Source organism: Mustela lutreola, chromosome 3 (genome assembly GCF_030435805.1).
Source record: "Mustela lutreola isolate mMusLut2 chromosome 3, mMusLut2.pri, whole genome shotgun sequence".
Classification (NCBI taxonomy): Eukaryota; Metazoa; Chordata; class Mammalia; order Carnivora; family Mustelidae; genus Mustela; species Mustela lutreola.
In genome coordinates this window covers 140,861,302-140,878,613 of record NC_081292.1, presented here as the reverse complement: position 1 = coordinate 140,878,613, position 17,312 = coordinate 140,861,302, and the positions used below count along the sequence as shown (strand labels likewise).

The window sequence follows — 17,312 nt, the reverse complement described above, 5'->3', positions numbered from 1 at the left end:
TCCATCACGACCTCTGTACCTGGGCATGAAATAGCCTTGGTATGGATTCAGGAAAAAAAACATCTAGGGGTAATTTGTTATAAGGAAAATAGCCATTACCAAGTACCTTATACCTACCAGGAGCTCAGTTCTGATGCAGAACCAGTGGCTGAAAGATCAAGCAGTCTGCCCAAGGTCATATAAATGCTAAGCAAGCTCCTGAGGGCCAGGGCTGGGTCTCAGTTATGATTCCAACCAGAAAACCTCAAATGTAGGATATAAGGATATAGTCATTGCTGCTGGAGTGCCTGTGTCTTAATGTCAGAGATGTTTTGGTTCAGTTTTTAAGTTTGCTCAAGAAATTAACCCTGTACACTCTCTCTCTCTCTCTCTCTCTCTGTTGTGTTAGGACAGGAGCAGTTCTTAAAATGAGAGCTTGAGGGGTGCCTGGGTGTCTCAGTGGATTAAGCCGCTGCCTTCGGCTCAGGTCATTATCTCAGGGTCCTGGGATCGAGTCCCACATCGGGCTCTCTGCTTGGCAGGGAGCCTGCTTCCCTTCCCCTCTCTCTCTGCCTGCCTCTCTGTCTACTTGTGATCTCTCTCTGTCAAATAAATAAATAAAAATCTTTAAAAAAAAAAAAAAAAAAGAGAGAGCTTGATCCAGGAAAGAGTTAAAATTATTTTCGCTCTAAGTTATGTTGACAAATTATAATCAGTTTTAAAGGATGTAGTACATTTGTTTTTTAAACGATGATCTCCCTACAAGAAACAATTGTTGAGGGCGCCTGGGTGGCTCAGTGGGTTAAGCCGCTGCCTTCGGCTCAGGTCATGATCTCAGAGTCCTGGGATCGAGTCCCGCATCGGGCTCTCTGCTCAGCAGGGAGCCTGCTTCCCTCTCTCTCTCTCTCTGTCTGCCTCTCCATCTACTTGTGATTTCTCTGTCAAATAAATAAATAAAATCTTTAAAAAAAAAAAAAAAAAAAAAAAAAAAAAAAAAGAAACAATTGTTGAGATAGATTTTTTTAAATCAAATTCTTATAAATAACATCAGAAAAAATTTAAAAGGCCATGTTACATAACAGTAATTGGGAAGACTTCCTGCTTTCTATTAAAAAAAAAAACTATTAAAAAAAATCAAAAAACAAAACACCTGTCTGCAGTTAGGCCTGGTTGATTTTTTTTTTTTTTTTTTTTTTTTTTTGGATCTCAGCTTGGTGAGTACTTGTACCAAAGGTATAAGGTATTCTTGGCTTTACCTTCTGAAATGAGATCTGGCAGCTGTTCAATGCCACAGAGCAATGTTACATAACAAGGCAGTTCAAGAAGCAAAAAAGAAAACCACATTGAAATGAGGCTTTGGGGCCTGTGGATAGCAAAAGCCACTTTTACCAACAGAGAAATAGTCAAGGGCAAGGCCATATGAATGATTATCATCATATAAATGCTCAGAGTTCTTCCCACCATAAATCGCTGAACTGTACACACTTACATATCACAAGCGTGACCTTCTAAGTGAACATCTGTGTGGGAGAGAAGTGCTCCTGCCACAGAGTCTGAATTCTTTGGCGGGGGGCATGTTCTCTAAAGTCGACTATGACTCCCCCCCCACCTTTCTCTTTTTTATAATGCCACCCCACAGAAACATTTCTTAAATAACAAAGAATAATTTCAACAGAAGGAGTCAAATTCTGAGACTTCTGACCTTATTAGCAACTATAAAAAATATGTAATAGAACTTCACTGTCTAATATGAGCTCTTCCCGGAGCATAAATACTTTTTAAAAAGTACAGCCCACTTGATTTTAATTTTTTTAGCTCCAGTGAAGGAAGCAGACTTCTTTTTAACGTGTTCTTTCTCCGTTTTTTGTTTTTTTAAAAAAACACAAGCATCTTTATAGCAGTTTGGGTACCAAGCAAAGGGTCACAATTGGTCCCAGAGTCAGCACTTTTCTGTCTGTTCAAAATTTGCTCATTAAAGCCATGTGTTAAATTAAAATAGAACAATTATTGGAAAATACAACAGCACCACCAAAAAAAGGGGGGCGGGGAGGATGTGCTTGTTTATGCAAATCCCTGAACAGATTTACTATTTGCTTTTGATCAAACTTGACTTGGCACTAAAATGGCATCCTTTTTTTTTTTTTTTAAAGATTTTATTTATTTGACAGCGAGAGAGGGAACACAGGCAGGCGGGAGTGGGAGAGGGAGAAGCAGGCTCCCCGCTGAGCAGGAGCCTGATGCAGGGCTCGATCCCAGGACCCAGGGATCACGACTGGAGCTAAAGGCAGACACCCAATGACTGAGCCACCCAGGCGCCCCTAAAATGGCATCCTTAATAGGTCAGTCTATTCCTGCTGAACACAGCAGAGGGGGCATCCTTAGAGATATAATTTTAAATCCCAGCCATTTCTAAACAGTATGCATAGTTTCTTGCTTGGAAACTTCAGTGGCTTTTTTCGACTGAGCATGCATGTAACTTTATACTTGGGGTCATTCTCTTGATAAAAATCCTGTATGACCAATTTGTCATGCAAGAGGAGACTGAGGCCTAGTAACTTGCATATACTGTTCAGGTTCAAAAATGAAAGAGGTGGTTGAATCTGGATGCACATACTGAATGGTCTCAATTTCACTTAAAATCAAAGATACCAGCTGAAAGGTAAGGTCCTGAACAATATATTTAAAGAGGGAGAATAAAATGGTATTTGTTTTACCTTGAAATATTAGCAATCTTCATACAGTCCAAACAGTTTAAAATTTATCCTTTATACCCAAATGATATGGAGATAATAAAAATCTGTTCCTTGCTAAAAAAGTAGTATTAGGGGTGTGGTGATTAGCATTTGAGTAAAATAAATGCTAGTGTTAACAATCAGGACAAATTGCAAATGGGAAGTGAGAAGTACATCCTGAATGAATATATCTGCTGAATAAACAGAAGATCAGGGATCCAGCCTATCCTCCTTTGAAACCATATGCCCTCCAACATTACTAAACTAAAGACAGAAAACTTGACCAGGTAACTCCTGGGAAGGGACGGTGGATGTACCGGTGCGTCCACCCGCCGAGCTAACTGGGTGTTCGTCTGCACAGCTTCCCACTGCATGTTTCCCCAGTTAGGCTGCTGAGGACCCAACTCCAAGGCCTTATATCCTGCTAGGTATGCAGGCAACTTGAACCAACACACACATCATCTTGACGAAAGATGATTACTAAAGTAGAGTTGGTAAAACACAGTGACACACTAATTAAACACACACACACACACACACACACACACAAACACACACAGAAAGCAATACTCAAAAAAGTAAAGAGAGGCTGCTTGAATCTGCAGGAACAGTCCTGGGGTAGCCACCCTCCTTTCATCATGGTCAATTCATTAACAGAGGAGAAAAGACAGAAACTGGGAGGAAATGCAGACCATCTGCTCAATCCAGATGCAACAACACACGCCTCTTACATCCAAAGCTTTTCACCAGAAAGGGACAGAGATAAGATCTAATCTTCTCATGAAATATCCGACAAAGGTAGTTAGACATATTTGCATCACAAATAAAATAATGCCAGAATCATTATTAAATGAGACCTTTCAAATGTCAGTCCAGACTTTTACCATCGAGTGTACATTGATTAAGCAGAATACTAAATCAGCATTAGAGAAAATGGAGTTGGGTTCTATTAGCTTTAGTCAGCTATCCCTTAAATAAAACCATGCTTAAAACATCTTCATTCCTTAAATAGCAAGAACATTTTAGTCCAGTCATCGTAGTTTTAAAAAAGACAGCAAAAGAAATTCCTTTAACGCTGTGTACTGCAAGCAATGGGCATTTTCTCTCTTGTAAGAAAAGGTTAAAAACAAATATTCTTACCTTGAAATTGTGAACCTTTTCATATTTTGGAATTTGCTCGTTTTCTTTCAGAGTTGCTCTTCTAACAAGTGATGTCAACTGCGAATAAGCAAAGAGTTTCAGAGGTTGCCAGATTGTCACAGACGACTTTTGAGAACCCAGTTTCATTCCCAAAGCTGCTATCAATAAATCTTGCTGACGGCCCTCTGGTTTTGATTTGTGAACTGCAGCTCTGTTAGTTTTCCTACCCGACCAAGACTCTTTGGATGGCATTTTGGAATTCAGAAAAGAAATAAAACCTATATAGCTCTGTCTGCCGGTGAACTCTGTTCAGCTAACAAATGAGCATTCTGCCAGCCAGCACAGAACCCTAATCTACAGAGAGCTGCAGAGAAACATCGCGGAGAGGTGGAGGAGAATGATGAAGCACTTCTTAGAAAGAGGTCGACTAACCAGAAAAATTCTTCTTTCTTCTTCTTTTTTTTTTTTTTAAAGGGCTCTATATTTAAGCTTCTGAAAACTTAAGAGTCTGAATAGACATAAAGAATCGATGCTAATATACAAAACATTCAGCATCTCTCCATCCCTCTTTAAAAACCATGCAATTTTGACATATGATACATTTCTAAAAGCTTCCTTCTCTATTCAATATGTTACTGTCCATTCTGGATGAAAGATGCCTACATACTGCCTGCAGTCAGCTTCTAGCAGCAGGCACCCTGTGGAGCCCCTAGCAGGGGGGTGGGGAAGGAAGGGATTTGACAGGGAAGGCTGGATTACACTGGTCCCCGTAAGAAAGCAGATAACCAATGAGGATCAAGCAACAGTATTTAAGTATTGTATTCCTCAACTCTGTCTCTTTTCCTCCCTCCTCTCCTGTAAGATTTTCTTGCTGGCTCAAGGAAAAAAAAAAAAATCAGTGGGAAGACAATGAGGGATGAATGAGTCATGCATTATTACAAAATGGAATATTTCTTTTACCTAATAAAAGCAAAGGAACGTTAACAGGCAGCACCAGGTTTCAAAAGAATTTCCCATCACTGCCTGGTAAATTATGAAAGGCTAATCTCTATCCTCCTTTGTGCATTATGGACTGAGGTTAACTCACAAAAACCCAATTTTATTTAAGATGAGCAAAAGCTGGTAAGTATTTTGATGGGGAAAAAAAAAAAGAGGCTTTGAACTGGTGGCACACGATTTTCATGCAGAATGAGCCGTGTGCATATAGCACAGCTATCACCCTGCAGTGGTCAGTTTTGTCTCCCTATAAGGATTTTGTTGCGAAACTACAAGTAAATGGATCCAGTCTTTATTTTTATTATTAGTCTCAACATTCTTAATTCAAAGAGCTTGAGGCCAGTTGAGAATAATTTCTCATGCACACAAGTCAGAGATGTAGTATAACTGTGCTTGTAGAACCCTTGGATATTTGTTTGCTGATATAAAAAGGGGGGAAGGGTGCTGGGTAAGAGACAAATCCAGCTCCATTTAAGAGCAATACCCATACTTTTTGCTAAACTACTATAAGAAGCTGAAGTTTTCCCATATTGGATCCCTAAACATCTCCCCTTTGCTTCCTCATGTTATGGTAATTAAGTTTAACCCATTATGGTTCTAATTGTTACCTTGTACTTAAAGAATCAAAAATTATTTTTAAGTGAATTCAGTCCATTTGTTGAGCACAATTTATCTCAGATTTCATTATCTATAGGGATATGTGTCCAATGTGCCCAATCTATAGGAGGTATGTGCAGATTCTAATTTAATTAGGACATGAAGTTGTTCTGAAACCACACTAGATATTAGAAATACTGATGACTGATTTTCTAAACATCCCCCAATTTTTTTATTTACTTGAGTATATAGTCTGTTCTTTTAAAATGTCTTACTCTTTAAAAAAATTTCTGAGGGCATCTGGTTGGTTCACCTGGAAGAACATGGGACTCTTATTCTTAGGATTGTGAATTTGAGCCCCATGCTGGGTGTAGAGATTACTTTAATCTCTTAAATCTTAATTACTTAAAAAAAATAAACTTAAGAAAAAAATAATTTTTCAAAAATTTTCTAATAAAAGGCAGAAGTTAATATTTATATCTATAGGTATTTCATTCCCACAAATTTATACCATTTTGTCATTAAATAAAACCAAAAAAAAAGTTCCTGTTCTAAGAGAAAATACAAGGGAAAGAACTTTTTCCTTGCCTAACCTAAATTACTTTTTAGTTTAGACCAAGTTTGTCATGTGATGACTAAAAATACAAATGCCAAACAGCCCTTTAGTCATGTACAACCAAAGGGTGAAGTTTATCCAATTCTCAGTAGACACTAGAAAAACAGACTCCAAAGGCAAATTTAACAGTAATTTTTTTTCTCTCTACAATGTTTAATGCTCAATGTTTACATTACTATGTCAAAGAAAACAATCACCCATGTAACTCAAAGCAGCCCCCCCCGCCCCCCTGCAATTATTTCTGATCAAGGTCCTTTGTTATAAACCATCCCCAGTTCTTCAGCTGTAGTAACTAAAATTCAACCAATGCATAGAAAGACTGATGGTAGAGAAAATTCACGGCTGGGCAACAGTGTACATTTTGTCTTTGAGAGGCAAGTCTGCTGTAGACTTTGCACAGTCACTTTTCTTCCCAAATAATTTTGGTACCTAATTGAGGCAGTTACCCAGAGCAACAGGAGACATAAAACAATGGCGAAGGAAGAAGTTCTTAGCTACTCTCAAAGAACTAGGGGATTTTGGTCACATGATGTCTTTAATAATTTGCAATAATGCAACTTCTGCATTAATTTTGCTACAACAGCTCTCAAGTCCTAAGAACTGCTAATTCTAAAGTTCAGAACTAACACCAATGTTCTGATGTTCTAGACAGATATATACCGTTCATCCTTGTATTTATCTGGCCATATTTAGATAGCTATAGAATCTACTAGTGATGGCTATCATTTATTATTACGTATCCATGTTCCAGGCACCTAGCTAAGCACTTTACATACAGAATCCCATTAAATCTGCAGAAAGATGCCCGTGAGGCGTATGTTCTCCTCACTTCACAGATGAAAGAAGAGAGGCCTACAAAAGTTAACTTCCTGCACTCCACAGCTAGTTGGTGGTATGTAAGAGTTGGCTTTTTAAACATCATGCTTAAACATCGACATTGGAAAATGAGAGGGAATTTTGAAGTTTGAGGGTAGTTGTTTTCCTCTCTGATTCTCTTCAAGGTGGTTTCTCTAGTTATTTTTCCCTTTCAATTTCAAAAAGCAGCAATAGATGGTAAAACAGAGGAAGCAATGAATAACAATGGACGGTGAGAAAAGCAGTAGTAACTAACAACCCTAGACCTCAAGTTCAGCACCCGTGTGTGCAACAGGCAGTGCAGCCTGCAAGGCTCCGTTTCAGCACGCCCTCCCCCAGTGGGACCTTTGAGGATCTGCACCAATTAGGTTTGACTTTACCCATCCGGGAACCTCCGCTCCCTTCCCTGTTCATTAATTATGAGATGTACCACATTCCACCTGATATCACAGTTCCTGTGTAGCTGTTCATATAGACTGAGTTTTACACATCTTAGTATAAACCCTGAATTTAACACAGGAGCTTACACAAATAATGGTCCATGAAATACCTGGGTAAGAAAACAAGACCAAATGAAGGTACCTATTTATATTGGGGGTGATATACTATAATAATTTATATATATATATTTATAAATATATGTATTATATATAATACATATATTTATAAATATATATTTTATATATTATATATATAATCCCATCTTTTTTATTGTAATAATTTATTATTTACCTATATGTTATATAATAAATTATTACAATAAAAAAAGATGGGATTTGCAATCAGAGACACTTAGGTTTGAATCCTGACCTTGGGAGATTTGCTTGGTGCACTGTTTACCTCATTTACACACTTAAACAGGGCAGTTTAAAAGAGATGATGTATCAAAGGGAAGAGACTGCCTAGTAGTAAGCACTCACTAAATGGTGGTATTACCAGCAGTATTTAGTGTTTCATTTTGAGTAACTCTTTGGCCTGCCTGAGACCTAACTCTGGCCATCCTTGATAATGATGGCACTTTTGTATATTCACCTAAATGACGGTGACGAGCCTGGAAAAAGAAATGAAGAACAGGCAGAATCTACAGCCTTCTCAGTTTCTACCTCTGTCTGTACCATCTGTAATATAGAGAAGGGGACTACAAAAAAGGAACTACAAAAATGGTGTGTGTATAGTGGGAGGCAGTTGTGTGAGGAATAAGAAACAGAAGTGGGAGGGGCACCTGGGTGGCTCAGTGGGTTAAAGCCTCTGCCTTCGGCTCAGGTCATGATCTCAGGGTCCTGGGATGGAGCCCCACATCGGGCTCTCTGCTCTGCAGGGAGCTTGCTTCCTCCTCTCTGTCTCTCTGTGCCTGCCTCTCTGCCTACTTGTGGTATCTGTCTGTCAAATAAATAAATAAAATCTTAAAAGAAGGGAAAAAAAAAGAAACAGAAGGGGGAAACAGGAGACCCTGGAAGGGAACAATTTGCTGTTTTTCAAATAAAGAAATGTCCACCACTGATCTCTCTATCCTGTTTGTCCAGTAATAATACTGAATTTATGCAAAACTAGTTTCTCATTTTCACCAAGTGTAGTATGACAGGACCAGGTTGTGGGCCGGACAAAAGTGCTGATCTTAACCCTGTCTTCTACTAGCTGTGTCATGTCCTGATCAAGTTACTCATTTCTTTCAGTCTTTGTTTCCTTATGTGTATAATTGATTAAAAGTACTTAGATTATAGAATTAGATGAGATAATATATGGGAAACATTTTATATTATTCTTGGCACAGATAATAATCAATAAGTAGAAGTTTCCCTCCTTCCCTTGTATCTGAGGACTTCTATTTCCAAGATCAGGGTTAATATAGTGGGACTGTGGGACACATAGAAGGCCCCAAACCACTGGCCTAAGCAGTATAAGCTTCAGGTCAGGCTGTAATCAGGTGCTTTAAGGACACAACACAGGCATCACTGTTCTGCAATCCTTACCTTATCCTGTCCTGGCAATCTGAACCCCCAGGTTCAAACTCTGAATAATCCTTGTTCTGTCCACCTTCCCACCTCAAAACCTGCTTACAGGGAAGGGTCTTATCAATTTATTCATGCTAAGGTACAAATGACTGATTATACTTCCTTTTCCACAAATATCTGGTTTTTAATGTAAGACCGAAGACTTATGCCAAAGGAATAAATCTAACTATGAATGTCAGAACTCGTTAACAGTAAGAGTATTCTCTAGGAAACTGAAAGGACCTCACACAGAGAGCCACCTCCTTTGAATATCATGATGATACCACAGACTCATGAACACAATGTTCCAGTTAACTAAGTAAAGTCAACATTTCATCAGAAAAGCACCATAAAGGAATGTTCCAGCTGGCATAGCCCAGAGCTTGGAGAGATGAGGAGTAACAGGATTAACTACTAGGTAAACCTGGTTCAGGTTTAGCAAAATTCTGCAATTTCTATAAAATATTAATATTCAGATATTAAGAACACAGCTTTGATTTTGGGGGTCCAGGATGGTAACACAGGAAGACCCTGAACTCCCCTTGTCTGTGGACAAAGCACATCTACACCTATTTATAGAGGAAGCCCTCCTGAAGGACGGAGGGTTGACTTCACAGCTTCCGCACAAAAGCCAGACAGCATAGAGAACCACCTGACAGACAATAACAAAGGAAACTGCCACCCCTGAAACTGCAAACTGCAGTGGGAAGGAATAATACTGAGGGGCTGTGAGCAGGCCACGGTTAAAAAAACAAGAGGGGAACTGGGTGGGGGGATGGCATAACTGGGTGACAGGTATTAAGGTGGGCAATGATCTCATGAGCACCAGGTGTCACACACAGCTGATGACATCACTACATTCTACTCCTGAAACTCATAAAAAAAATTAAAAAATTAAAAAGCAACTACAATATGAAAGATCCAGCCCTAGAACTCTGCCAAATGGCAGGGGAGCTGTTGGAATTCTCTGAGTTGATGGGGCTGGTGAGGGCCATGGTCTATGTGCCCCTCCACCTGACAGCACAGACAGGAGCACAGACAGGAGCACAGCTGGCCTGCCATCTCAGCAGGCCCCGAGCTGCCCACACCAACCCAAGCTGTGCCACCTAGGATACACCAGGCCACCCCAGTCAGTGTTTGCTCCAGCTCCAGCTGTCTTACTGAGACCCACACCACTTCAGCTCCAGATGACTGCCGGAGCAACCCCAGTGCAGAGTGCTCTGGGACCTCCTGGCTCCCACCTCCTTTAGCTCCAGCTGCTCACCAGGGCACCTCCTGTGCCAAGCATCCCAGGACACCCACAACTGCATCCATTTCAGCTGTCCTGCCAGAGCCCCCTCTGCACATAGAGCCCCAGGACCCTCCTCTCTCCCCATCTATATGCACTTCAGCTCTGCCAGGGTGCCCTTTGCACAGAGAGCCCCAGGTCCCCCTGGCTTATAACCATTTCAGCTTCAGCTGTCCTACCAGGGAGCCCTTGGCATTGACAACTATGGGACGGCCCACCCTGTGTCCTCCTCAGTTCCAGCCATCCCATAAGGACAGCCCAAGGACCCCCAGTACATGCCAGCCAATCACGAGACACATGCAGTCTACACAGGGAATGACCATATACAAGACTATTCTTGCAAGCTTAGAAGTAGCTGTTCTGATTCATTGAAACAAACACAGAAAGTGAAGCAAAATGAGAATACAGAGAAATATGGTCCAAATGAAAGAACAAGACAAAATATCAGAAAAAGAATTAAATGAAACAGACATAAGCAATATGCCTGATAAAAAGTTTAAGTAACAATCATAAAGATGCTCATGGACTGGAGGAAAGAGTTGAAGAACTCAGTGAGAACTTCAAAAAGAGACAAAATATTAAAAAGAATCAGAGTTGAAGACTACAATAGCTAAAATGAAAACTACACTAGATGAAATCACTAGTAGATTAATAGAGGGAGAAGAACAGAGCAGTAATCTGAAATCTGGGTTAGTGGAAAGCAACCAAGCTGAACAGTAAAAAGGAAAAAAAGAAATTATAAAAAGGAGGTTAAGGGATCTCTTAGACAACATCAAGTCAACAAACATTTGCATTATAGAGGTCCCAGAAGAAGAAGAGAGAGAGAAAGGGGCAGAAAACTTATCTGAACAAATGATTACTGAAAACTTCTCTAACCTGGGGAAGGAAACCCCAGGTTCAGGAAGCAAACAGAATTCCAAAAAAAATGAATCCAAGGACGTCCACACCATGGCAAACAATCATTTAAATGTTTAAGATTGGGGTACCTGAGTGGCTCAGTGGGTTAAGCCTCTGCCTTCGGCTCAGGTCATGATCTTAGGGTTCTGGGATCGAGCCCTGTGTCGGGCTCTCTGCTCAGCAGGGAGCCTGCTTACCCCCTCTCTCTGCCTGCCTCTCTGCCTACTTGTGATCTCTGTCTGTCAAATAAATAAATAAAATCTTAAAAAAATTAAAAAAATGTTTAAGATTAATGGTAAAGAGAATTTTAAAAGCAGCAAAAGACAAACAAATAGTTACACACAAGGGAACCCCATAAAGCTATCAGCTGATTTTTCAGCAGAAACTCTGCAGGCTAGAAGAGAGTGGCATGATATATTCAAAGAACTTAAAGAAAAAAACTTACAGCCAAGAATACCCTACCCACCAAGGTTATCATTCACAATGGAAGAAAAGAGAGAGTTTCCCACAAAAACAAAAGTTAAAGGAGTTCATCACCACTAAACTGGCCTTATAAGATGTGTTAAAGGAACTGCTTTAAGTGGAAAAGAAAAGGTGATAAATAGAAAAAAATTATAAATGAAAAGATGTAAAATAGGACAACATATACATAAGATATGGCAGAGGAAATAAAGTAGTTTTTAAAGAATGTGTTTACTTTAAACTTAAGTGACTATCAACTTGGTATAGATTCATATATACTGAGGATGTTATGTATGAACCCAAAACCCACAGTATCTACATAAAAAATAAAGAGAATAAAAGGTAAGAATAACAGTCAAGCATCAACCAAAAAGAAAGAGAGCAAGAGAAGAACAGAGAAGTACAAAAACATCCAGAAAGCAATGAATAAAATGGCAGCAAGTATTTAGCTATTAATAATTACTTTGAATGTAAATTGTCTAAATGCTCCAATTGAAAGACATAGGGTGGTGAGGGTGGTGAAGTCGATATGGATAAAGAAACAAGATCTATGTATAGGCTGGCTAGAAGATACTCACTTCAGACCCAAACACACATAGAGACTGAAAGTGAATGGAAGGAAAAAGATATTTCATGCAAATGAAAGTGGAAAAAAAGCTGCAGTAGCAAAATCTAGACTAAAGAGACTTTAGAGACTGTAACAAGAGACAAGGGCATTACATAATGATAAAAGGATCAATCCAACAAGAAGATATAACAATTGTAAACATTTATGCACTCAGCATTGGAGCACCTAAACACATACAGCAAATATGAAAAGACATAAAGGGAGAAGCTAACAGTAATACAATAATAGTAAGGGAGTTTAGTACCCCAATTACATCAATGGATAGATCATCCAGGCATAAAATCAATAAGGAAACAGTGCCCTGAATAACACATGAGACCAGATGGACTTAACAGATAGACACAGAACCTTCCACCCAAAAACAGTAGAATACACATTCTTTTCAGGTGCACATGGAACATTCTCCAAGACAGATGACATATTAGGCAAAAAACAAGTCTCAATAAACTTAAGAATACTGAAATCATATCATGCATCTTTTCTGATTATAAACCTATGAAACTAGAAATCAATTACAAGCAAAAAACAAAACTAGAGAAAAACCACAAACATGTAGAGGCTAAAGAACATGTTACTAAAAGACCAATGGGTCAATAAAGAAATAAAAAAAAATACATGGAGACAAATGAAAATAAAAACACAATGGTCCAAAACCTTTGGGATACAATGAAAGCAGTTCTAAGAGGAAAATTCATACTGATACAGGCCTACCTCAAAAAAAAGAAAAACCTCCAATAAACAATCTAGATTTACACCTAAAGGAAGTAGAAAAAGAAAGAACAAAGACTACAGTTAGTAGAAGAAAGGAAATAATGAAGATCAAAGCAGAAATAAATGAAATAGAACCTAAAACACAACAGAAAAGGTCAATGAAATCAAGAGCTGGGTCTTTGAAAAGATAAACAAAATTCATAAACCTTTAGGCAGACTCATCAAGAATAAAAGGGAGAAGACTCACATCAGTAAAATCAGAAAAGGAAAAAGAAGAAACAACCAACATTCAAGAAATAAAAAGAATTCTAGGAGAATACTATAAAAAAATTATATGTCAAAAAAATAATATGGCAACCTAGAAGAAATGGATACATTTCTAGAAACATACAAACAAAACTGAAGCATGAAGAAATAGCAAATCTGGGGCGCCTGGGTGGCTCAGTTGGTTGGGCAACTGTCTTCAGCTCAGGTCATGGTCCCAGAGCCCTGGGATCAGGTCCCACATCGGGCTTCCGGCTCCATGGGGAGTCTGCTTCTCCCTCTGACCTTCTCTCTCATGCTCTCTCTCACTCTGTCTCTCTCTCTCTCAAAATAAGCAAATAAAAAATATATAAAAAAAAAGAAATAGCAAATCTGAATAGACTAATTACTAATAATGAAAGAGAACGGGTCATCAAAAAACTCCCAACAAATTAAAGTCCAAGACCAGATGGATTCACAGGTAAATTCTACCAAACATTTAAACAATAATTAACACCTCTTCTCCATAAGCTGTTCCATAAATTAGAAGATAAAATTTCCAAATACATTGTTGAGTCCAGCATTACTCTGGTACCAAAACCAGACAAAAGCACCATGAAAAAAGAAAACTTTAAGCCAATATCCCTGATACAAAATATCCTTGAACATAAAGGCAAAAGTCCTCAACAAAATATTAGCAAACCATACTATACAATACACTAAAAGGACTGGTCACCACAACCAACTGGAATTTATTCTGGGGATGCAAGGATGATTAAGTATTTGCAAATCAACCAGGATGAAACACCACATCAACAAAATGAAAGATAAAAATCACGATCCTCTTGGGCTGCCTGGGTGGATCAGTCAGCTAAGCCTTTGGCCCAGGTCATGAGCTCAGGGTCCTGAGATCCAGCCCTGCCTTGGACTCCTGGCTTAGTGGGAAGCCTGCTTTTATCTTTCCCTCTGTTGCTCTGCTTCCCAGTGCTCTGTCTCTCTCTCAAATAAATAAAATATTTAAGAAAAAATCATGATAATCTCAAAAGATGCAGAAAAAGTGACAAAGTATAATATCCATTCATGATTAAAAACCCTCTACAAAATAGGTCTAGAGGGAATAAACCTCAATATAATAAAGGATATAAAAAACACACAGCTAACACTTAGAAGTGAAAAATTGAGTTTCCCTAAGATTAGGAAAAAGACAAGAATATCCACTCTCACCCCTTTCATTCAACACTGTAGTGGAACTCCTAGCCATAGCAATCAGACAAGGAAAAGAAACAAAAGGTATCCAAACTGATAAAGAAGACATTGAACTGTCACTGTTTGCAGATTACATGATAGTATACATAGAAAAACCTAAAGAATCACCAAAAAGCTATTAGAAGTAACAAATGAATTCAGTAAAGTCACAGGAAACAAAATTAATATATAGAAAAAGGTTGTGTTTCCATATACTAATAATGAGGTAGTAGAAAGAGAAATTAGGAAAACAATCCTATTTATAATTGTACCAAAAAGAATAAGATAACTAGGAATAACTTAACTAAGGAGGTGAAAAACCTATACTCTAAAAACTCAAAAACACTGATGAAAGAAATGGAGGATGACACAAACAAATGGAACAATATTCCACGCTCATGAATTGGAGAATTAATATTGTTAAAATATCCATACTTCCCAAAGCAATCTACAGATTCAATACAATTCCTATCAAAATACGAAGAGCATTTTTCACAGAACTAGAACAAATAATCCTAAAATTTGTATGGAACCACAAAAGACATCAAAAGCCAAAGCATTCTTGAGAAAGAACAATGCTGGAGTTATTACAGCTCCAGAATTCAAGATATATACTAAATATCTGTAGTAATCAAGAGTACAGGACTGGCACAAAACAGACACAAATCAATGGACCAGAACAGACAGCCCAGAAATAAACCCATGCTCAGATTGCCCATTAATCTATGATACAGGAGACAAGAATATACAATGGGGAAAAGACAGTCTCATCAATAAATGATGCGGGGGAAAACTGGACAGCTACACGTAAAAGAATGGACTCTTTTCTCACACCGTATATAAATATGAACTCAAAATGGAGTAAAGTATACTCTAAATGTGAGATCTGAAACCACAAAACTAAAAGAAAACATAGGCAATATCTCTTTGGCATTTGACAGTATCTCTCTGACGGATCTCTAAGACATAAAGGCCTCAGCAACATTTTTCTAGATGTGTCTCCTCAGGCAAGGGAAACAAAAACAAAAATAAACTATTGGGATTACACCAAAATAAAGGAAACCATCAAAAAAAATAAAAAGGCAACCTACTGAATGGGAGAAGAAATTTGCAACAGACATATAAAATAAAGGGTTAGTATCCAAAATATATAAAGAATTGACAGAACTCAACACCAAAAAGCCAAATAATCTTATTAAAAGTGGGCAGAGGACATAAACAGATATTTTTCTGAAGAAGACAGATGGCCAAAAGACATGAGAAGATGTTCAACATTACTCATCATCAGGAAAATGCAAATCAAAACCACAATGAGATATCATGATACACATGTCACAATAACTAGAGTCAAAAAGACAAGAAATATCAAATGTTGGTAAGGATAATGAAGAAAAGGAACCCTCATGCTCTCTGTTGGTGGGAATGTGAATTTTTGGTGCAACTATGAAAAACAGTATGAAGATTACTCAAAAAATTGAAATACCATATGATCCAGAAATTCCACTACTGGGTATTTATCCCCCAAAGTTGAAAACACTAATTAGAAAAGATACATGTACCCCTATGTTTACTGTACCATTGTTTACAGTAGCCAATATGTGGAAGCATCCATCCACAGATGGAAAAAGATGTGAGATACACACACACACACACACCACACTGAAGTATTACTCAGCAATAAAAAAAAGAATGAGGTCTTGCTATCTGCAACAACATAGAGGGTATTATGTTAGGTAATTGAGTCAGACAAAGAAAGACAAATAACATGATTTCACTTAGATGTGGAATCTAAAAAAACAAAACAAAACAAACAAAAGCAGATTTAGACCTTACATAGAGAGCAAACTGTTGGTTGCCCAAAAGAGAAGAGATAGGCAAAATGGGTAAGGAGAAATGGTAGACACAGGCATCTAGTTATGGAATGACTAAGTCACAGGGATGAGATGTACAGCATAGGGAATACAGTCAGTATATTACCATAGTATATGTCACTGTAGTATAGCGTATATATGTCACCGTAGTATAGTGACAGATGGTAGTTACACTTGTGGTGAGCATAGATAACATACAGAATTGTCAATTGTACAATCCCTATGCTGTATACCTAAAACTAATGTAATACCGTGAGTAACTAATTCAATTAAAAACAGCTTTCCTAACCCCCAATATCAAGTTGTATCATGAAGATTTGTGGATCCAAGCAAAGCTCACCCTAGATACACAGATTATTCATACCTTTTCTCCTGAATTATAATTTAAAACCTAATTTTTCTCTCCATTAGAGCCAAGAATGGAATATACTGCAAGGTACTTAGTGACAATATGTCACATTACATTAACTAATAACTGCATGTTACCATACTAAGAAATGCTTCAAAGAGATGATGTAGGTTAGTTGTTAAAACAATCAGTAAGCTAGACGTTACAATTCTGACTTTGTAAATGGTGAGGCAGAAGCTTAAGAAGGTTAAGTACATTGCCCGAGGTCATTCAGTATATGGAAGGAATAGAATTTGAACCCAGGCCCATGTGACTTCAAATTCTGTGTCTTTCCTCTAGAACTGTCCTGCTTCTCAAATTATCTTTTGTTAACATGCAATTCTGAAAGGCTATCATTTGAATAAATTTCTAGGTCATTTAAATTCTGGTACCCTTTAGATCCCTAGCTATTTTAGAATTGCTTTCATTAGAATTTGGAGTATCTACTATATTCATCACTTAATAAAAATTTTCAAATACATTTTAAGTCAAACAGTAAAAACATCTATACAGAACTTGACAAATAAATTCCTTTAGTTATGTTAGGATAAATAACTTTTTATGTTGCATGGGAAACCCTTACATTCTGCTAGGGCTCTAAATTTTTATGCTACTGGCATCAGTCACATTGTAATTCCTAACTTCGTCTTCATTACATAGCTCCTCTAGCATT

The 17,312-nt window shown here is 38.0% G+C and overlaps 1 protein-coding gene across 4 annotated transcripts in view; it reads right to left on the bottom strand.

Annotated features, from left to right (window-relative positions):
- The window catches only part of CHN1 (chimerin 1), a 212,643-nt gene that overhangs the window by 41,751 nt on the left and 153,580 nt on the right, over positions 1 to 17,312 (bottom strand). For all 4 annotated transcript variants that reach the window (XM_059166986.1, XM_059166988.1, XM_059166987.1 and 1 more), the window contains one exon: positions 3,852 to 3,929. In XM_059166986.1, the coding sequence (XP_059022969.1) occupies positions 3,852 to 3,929 (78 nt within the window). The remainder of the gene's footprint in view (positions 1 to 3,851; positions 3,930 to 17,312) is intronic.